General features: G+C 40.6%; 1 protein-coding gene across 4 annotated transcripts in view; it reads left to right on the forward strand.

The window, feature by feature from the left end:
- The window catches only part of LOC124279704, a 44711-nt gene extending 37732 nt beyond the window's left edge, over positions 1 to 6979 (forward strand). For 3 of the 4 annotated variants that reach the window (XM_046715541.1, XM_046715542.1, XM_046715543.1), the window contains one exon: positions 4121 to 6979. In XM_046715541.1, the coding sequence (XP_046571497.1) occupies positions 4424 to 6409 (1986 nt within the window). In that variant the 5' untranslated portion in view covers positions 4121 to 4423 and the 3' untranslated portion in view covers positions 6410 to 6979. Of the gene's footprint in view, positions 1 to 897; positions 1080 to 4120 lie in introns of those variants that run through there. The other variant, XM_046715544.1, reaches the window with a different exon arrangement.
- Positions 6980 to 7998: the final 1019 nt, after the last annotated feature.

Consider the following 7998-nt stretch of genomic DNA (forward strand, 5'->3'; position numbering starts at 1 on the left):
TGGGAATGTTTTCTTTGGTAGGCCGGTACATAGTCCACTTCCAATCATCCAGACATGCCCAGTAAAGTATTGCTGCAATTTCAAAGCCCATCACTTACTCAGCATGTTCATAGCAGCAGACGGCCATATTACCATGAGGAGACATAAGCACCAGACATCTTCACAGACAACTCTTTAACTCTTCAGGTGATAACTAGCTAAACCTGGTATTGAGAGACTGATTTTCTGCAATAATTTATGATGTATTGGAGATACGTGTGTTATTGTTTTCTTCTTGTCATATGGGATAGAACCTTGTGTCTCATTCATACAACAGTTGACTTGATACTTCCGTTCACCGACACCAGGGAACAGCGTTCAACCTGTCACCTACACACATGTTGGCAAACAGCTACAAAGAAAACATTGACAGTTCAAAAAATGGCTGCAAAAAATAAACAGCATCATCTTTGAAGGGATGTCTTCCGACCATCTCAAAACTCACTTGCCTGTTGACCTACAGAGCAAGAACAAAGACTGCGGAATTTTAATTGATGGCTGTGAAAAGACGACAATTGTTGAAATAGGAGGTGAGCGAGAGACAATGACAGCTATTATTTGGTATAGATTTTCCCAGGGCCATCCTTGCAATAGAGGCGCTCAGTCATGCTTGAAGACAGGCTGGAGAATTCCCCATACCTGGTGTTAGTGAAATGTTCGTGTGTGGATTTCACCTGTCAGGTCACAGGTGGAGAAGGTGTTTTTGCTGGCCGGTCAAAGCCTGTTACAAGCTTCATTACCGCTGACACACTGGGTGGCAAGAGGCATGGCAGCAAAAGCATATTTCCTAGATGAGATGTTGATGGAAAGTTTTAGCAGGTTTCTGTCTTTTGTATTGGAGTACATTATCTTCAAACAGGCCCTCCAGAGGCCCAACATACATTATCTGGAGTTGAAACACAGGGAAGAGAGATGTAACCATCAGAAGAGGTTTGGGTGTTTATCTGTTAGATAACATGTGTTGTGCTCTACTGAGTTGTGCACATAATATGTACATACACTGGCATCAACACTCCAGCTTGGGAAGCCATTCACTGAAGGTATGTTGTCCATTACTTCTCAGTTAAGACGTCACCTGTTTCCTGTGAGAGCTCGTTGGTTTACTGTCCCTCTCTATTGAAAAGCGTGATGTGGAAACACACTTGACAATAAACTTTGAAGTGAAACTGCGAAGCATGACTTGCATCTGAAACTGTGATTTTCTAACGAATGGATGAATATGATAATGTCCCTTGTATTGTGTTTATGGGTCAGTGACATGGTGCTGTAACATGTTCTCTTTTCTGAACCACTGGGATGACACATGTTTGAAGATACAAATACCTATATAATATGATGCATTAGAAAAGTACTGCATGAACAGTCTCTGTTGGACTGCTTGCTGGGCCACTATAATGTATCCTCACAAGCAGCTAGGTCTGTTCACCTGCATCTTACCTAGACTTCCACCAGTCTCTGAGGCAATAGATATTAGTCTAAATCAGACAGACAGACAGACAGGCAGGTTTAATCGGTAATTTAGGCCCAAGGCCCATAATACATACATTTGGCAAAAGTAAATACATACTGAGTAATAGATATTAGTCTAAATCATGATTTCTAGATAATATAAATAATCAGAACAAGTTGTCCCTATAACAGTCTGACTCTTGCTTATCTACACTTGCGTATGTAAGTATAGAAACACTGTACACCAATGGTCTGGATTTATCGTAAGTACAGCCTTGGAGCAAGGCTACACCTCACCTGACATAATGTGCTGGACTAGACATGGCAGGCCAATGGTTGAGGACACAGACATCTCATAGAAAATGATACCATTTATCAAAGTAGATGGATTGATTGCATTTAATCAAGTCAGAGGTGTATGTAAGCATTGAAAGCATTAACTGGGATGTTACCACACATGTTGTGGGCTGCCTGTTGGGGTTGTACTACTCTGTCTCACAGTCCCTGAACCTCATTATGTTCCCTACTGCCAGCCCTCCCTGCAATGCTAAAGCCCTAAATGAAGCAAGTCTAGATTTCTCCAGGTTCAGGTGAATCTCTGGTCTCCCTTGGATTCCTTTTCAATTTAAATGGATTTATTTGTTACAATCAAAATTAAATATATTCAGAGACTAAGGGCTAGTCTAGGGTTGTACTGAAACACTGTTTCCCTGTCTTCCCATACTGCCCACGCCAAGTTGTTCAGTCAGGCTTATTTCTGTGTTGCTTGTGGTATTAGTGAGAGATGTCATGAAGCATCTGCTTGTATGAAACTATTACACGTGTAACATGCCAGTCAGAACACACCTTTATCATCATTCAATCTGACAGCTTCATCACCCAAGATTTCAGAAGTTGGCTCTAAGATATACAAAGCCTGCCTATCACCTACATCACACGGAGGCCTGAGAAAACCTCATGTTGTACAAAGACCGTAGTGTCTCTCTACGACTTCCATGACTTCATCGTCTTGGCCATAGTATTTCAGATAGATTGGTGCACATTCAAGTACTCACATGACAATTTCATATTAATTTACACCATGACCATATGTGACATGTTACACCAGGACCATTTATGTGTCTGATGTTAGTAATTGTTACACCAATGCTATTTGTAACCTGTTACACCAGGGCAATCACAGTGTGACATGTTACACCAGGACCATGTGACATGTTACACCAGGACCATGTGACATGTTACACCAGGACCATGTGTCTGATGTTACACTAGGTCTATGTGTGACATGTTACACCAGGACCATGTGTGACATGTTACACCAGGACCATGTGTCTGATGTTACACTAGGTCTATGTGTGAGATGTTAGAGCAGGACCATGTGTGTGAGCGATCTAGCCAAGGCAATATGTGAGAGGAAAGACTTTGGCTATGAGTGACAAATCAGACTATGGCTATGTGTGAGTGGTTACACCAGGGTTATGTGTAAGGCGTCAAGAGAGCAGAAAGTGTTGGAAGTGGTCAAATGTGTCAAATGTGACTGCCACCAAGATTACAAGAAAACGTTTTGATATTGCCCCTTATCGTGTGAAATCAACAAGGGTTCTGTATGTTGTGCTCCTTAACCACAATGGTGTCAGCTAACATTGACGTGTTGGTCTTTCAGGGGATCTTGATATGTTTTCAAGCATTCCTTGATATCAGAGTTCTGCTGCTTTGCTTCCTGCTTCCATTGTTGGCTGGAAGCTTCTGATTGGACAATCTCCTTACTGGAGTCTCAAGCTGGTTTGTTAGGAGATTTATCTATCCACTCTGTGCACTCATTAGTAGCTTTGATGAACCAATCTCCCTGGTCGTTATCAGTGTGTGGCAAGGGGGCATTAATTAGTGGATCACTTACCACTGGCAAATGTTCATTTGGTTTGGCAGCTTAGATTTTAAGATGAGGGAATTGTTGGTATAAGTGTGTACATGCATGTCTTGACCTTGGAACATTGCTCATAATATTCATCATTGGTTTATCTCCCCTAGACTATATTGTTTACTGTAGTATGCTTTTGTTACAATGTAACCCAGACTAACTCCTTGTGACACTCATAAAATGTCCGCCGTACCTTACAACTTCCTCTACTCACAGACTGTTGTCAGAGGGTATGGAAGGTGGTCACAGTCTATGGTTTGGTCTGGAGTAGATTTTAGAGGTGTATTCATTGTACCATGTTAACTGGACCCTCTACCCGTGAAGATCCGTGTTAAAATTGATCTTCAGTAACCCATGCTTGTCGTAAGAGGCGACTAACAGGATCAGGTGGTGAGGCCCGCTGACTTGGTTGACACATGTCATCGTATCCCAGTTGCAGAACGGTGCTCATACTGTTGATCACTGGATTGTCTGATCCAGACTTGATTGTTTACAGACTGCCGGCATATTACTGGAATATTGCTGAGTTCAGCATAAAACTCACTCACTCAATCACTAACTGGATTTCCTGTAAGAATCAAGTTTTGTCAATCAAGATGAAGCCTTGGTATCAGAGTTGCATGATGTTTCACTTATTGTCTATCTAATAATTGCGTCACCAAAGTATGTTTTGAATTCTTACCAACATACAGTTGTGCCTCTATGTCATTTCAGGAACTTTCCCAGCTGATGTGCAGCAGCCTCTGATTGGATACGATGATCACATGACTGATAATCAACACTGGAATATTGTTGTTCCTGAGAAGTGAATGATAACATTCACCAGTAACTGTTGTTTATTGAGTGGTTACAATATTTGAAAGCGTTCTGTGTATATCAACAGTTGCATTTGCAAGATTATTGTGATTGTGCTTTGTATTGGTAAGACCATGTAATTCTTGGATTCAAAGTCTGCCGACATGCTGAATTTCTGTGGAAATATTTTGTGTGAAGATCTGAGGTCAAGGGGAGGTAACTATGCAGACATCACCCGAACCTCAGCCTTTGACGAGGCTGAATGTAACAAAACATGATCGAATATGGGATAAGGAATCTCCCAAAGGATTCTTTGGATTTGATAATTCCAATGCTCTGTTTTCACCACCATTAAAACACATAACTCCAGAAACAACACAAGAACTGTGGGAGAAGTTTGATCCACTGGACTTGCTAGTTGACTCGGCAAGTGAAAAGAGTATAAAAAGTGAGTCATCATCGGATACGATGATAATGATGACAACTGAAGAAGAAAACAGAAACAAAGAACGAATAAAGAATAGTTTCATGGAATATGAACAGCAGAAAAGTGGTAAGAATCCACACATGAAGCAGACTACACACAATTACCCGACAGACGGTTTTATTGACCAACACTGTGACTACACCAACAACAATGGTCATAAAAATCCTGATGAAGATTTCCTAAATGATGAAGGTTATGGCACTGACAGTCGGACAAACACTACTGCCTCTCTATCATCTCCCTTGTCATCAAGCTTGTCATCCTTATTGACATCAGAAAGTTCATCTAGTCAGGGTAGCATGCAAAAGAATTTAAATGTGAATGCACGATCACAACAAATTCCCAGTAATGGACGGATAGTTGTTGGCACCCGTCAGAACATTATTGCAAAGAAAAAATCACAACCGGTGGAAAAGCAAGACAATTCTCTAATGGAAAAGTTGCGTGCATTGACAACAATTCAGGAAGAGGAGTCAACAGGGGGTCCAGAAAGCACCAATCAGCAAGTGCCTTACAGCAGTGACCCTAGAAAGGTACCTGACCACAGGTCAAATGACTATGTACATGAACATCGATTCCGTGAAAGTCAAAGGTCATATGTTAATGACCAGAATACATTTGTTAAGGAACCTGGTAGTTTTGCTGTTGAAGGCACCAGATATGACTTGAGGAATCCGGAACTAAGGTTCAATGGTGATCCTGGAAGGACTGAGCAAACAGGATACAAGCAAAAACATACAAATGATGCAGAACGTAAAATGTTCATGGAGGAAAGTAGCTGGAGTGCACAAGAGGGAATATTTCGAGCTGTGCCTGTGAAAATTGGTCAAGGTTCTACTAATTCCAACCGACGAAGAAGTGATGGTATTGATACTCATCGGCACTCTGTGTCCCAGATGGAAAACATCCCCATCAGTGGAACAGATGCATTCCGACGTTCGGAGGCGGATACCCGAGAACAAGATTCCAGAAATTGTAATGGCGATGTGTCTAATTTGGCTTCAAGGCCACGACCCCATTTGCATGGTGACAGTGTTAATTATGGCCCGTCTGGGGATATTCCTCCAGCCAACTTAACCAAGTATCCCAACCACATGTACTCTATGCCTAATCTGGCACATGACATAAGGTCAGCCCCTCACACGGGTCAAGTGGTCATGCGGAGACCCAAAAACTCTTCCCATCAAAACACCCGCAAACCAGATTTCCGTTACTCATGGGACTGTAGTGATGTACATTTGATGCACTCCAAGTTTGAGGTGGATAGTCGTAATCTGACAAACAACAACACCGTCCAGATCGATGAAACACCTAAACTGTCCAATCAGTTCCGGGCAACATCAGAAATGGCATTGCAAAATGGAAGGGCACTTTTTGCACCATCGTCTGACATTTATAAACTCTTCCAAGGTCAAGGTCGCACTGGTTTTTCGCAGGGAAAGCAAGCATCACATCGTCACAGTTTTCATGCCATGCCTTCCCAAACAAACTTGTCATTACAAGCTACAGACCCTTCTATGGAAGAAGTTCGGCATCGTCTACGTGCCGCCTCGTCCAACCGTTGTGGTTCTCCATCCCAAGTCAAGAATGGCCCGGTCAGGGCAAGTCATGAGATATACAAGTATAACAACACTGACGGCCACCCTCCCCACATGACAAACCATCAGGTTCGACCAAATTCTTTAACAGAGGCAAATGACAAACTGTCGACACTTGTCTGATTTTTGTTTACATTATATTTAATCAGGAATGGACAATTGTGATTATGTTGTTGATAATTGTTGAGACATTTTCAATTTGTTTTGGTTAAGATTATTATATTTACAACTACCCATAAATGTTTGTTGCTGAAAAGTGCCTGTATGAACATTGGATAAGATTTTTGAATACCAGATTAAAAGCAATTCAAATGAATTGCTATATTTTCTAATCATATCAGCCCGATATCATTGTAATAGAAATTACAAATGTCAGCTGGAATCTATATAGGTTATTCATTATTTATCAAAGGGTATTGCCATGGGAACTGTCAGGATTTACACATTTTGATTCTTGAAAGTTCTTTTATCAAGCCGACACAACTATAAATGTTTTTTTCAATAGCACTACATATCTGTGAAGCAAATATGCATTGTTCATTATTTGAGGTTAATTACTAAGCAGCATGGTCACCATGTTGGATATTTCTATAGAGCTCTAAGTAAAACCACTGTAACACTAAGCATATGTGCTCCATCGATAGCAAAAGTAAAGATTTATTTATACAAATTTAATGAAATATTCCAGTTAGTGTTTCCTAACAGGATCAGTTTTGACTGGACAAAGTGAAAGCTTTACATGGCTGTATGCAAAGAATGTTAAGTGTCTTATCCTCATAAACGTTATACATTTTGAGGTGCTTTAGAAACTTGGGGGATGTTTTAAACCCTTGCTGGAACAGCACCTGTCTAATTGTTTACAACTGTATTTACTACGCAAAACATTTGCAAGGACAACATAAAGCACAGTGAATCTTGGCCAACCTTAAGTTCTTCTGTATGTTTGTTGTGTTGAAAGATACACTATTGTATATAGCATGTATAACCCTAGCATCATAGGGCAGTGTCTGCTGATAATGGCTTCAATATGTATTTATGAATATTTAATAGGCCTCAATACCTCGTTTGCATGCTTCGCAATCAATTATTTGGTTGAAATCAAGGCAGCAATTTTACCATTCTGAATGTCAACTTAACCAGAAACCATTCAATTTATATGACCTGTAACACAGATAAAAGGTTTACTTTTCAGTGAGTGCTAATTTTCAGAACATCAGATAAGATAGTGGAACATTGAAGTGAAATGTTTGTCCTGATAGTTAAATACCTTTTCCACTAAATCCTTGCTGGAATCACTGAGTTTCAGTCTGCCTCCAAGAGACTGTTGTTTTGTAAGACCAGTAAGAAAGTACATGATAAATGTGATAAATAGATCATCTTGCTGCTCTTGTCAAACATCAATTTTATCTGATCTGGTGACTGGAGGTTAGGGCTGGCGTGGGAGCAGTCATCAATTTACTGTGCGGAGTTACCTCCCTTATCCATGTCAGCACCATGCCCTTGCTTGTGGATTTCACCAGAGACAATATAATAATATTTTCATATGGGCTCTGATTCCACCAAGATAATTAACATCTGCATCACACTCGGCTTTCTGCTCCCTTCAAGTAGTCATCCTGTACTATGGCTGAAAGCTGTTTAAAGTTCGAATAAACCAAACCTCTCACTTACCTCGTCTCTCAAAAATGTTCAATATCAACATTATCAAGTCT

The sequence above is a fragment of the Haliotis rubra genome, unplaced genomic scaffold, assembly GCF_003918875.1.
Source record: "Haliotis rubra isolate DU_JTF1 unplaced genomic scaffold, ASM391887v1 Scf255, whole genome shotgun sequence".
NCBI lineage: Eukaryota > Metazoa > Mollusca > Gastropoda > Lepetellida > Haliotidae > Haliotis > Haliotis rubra.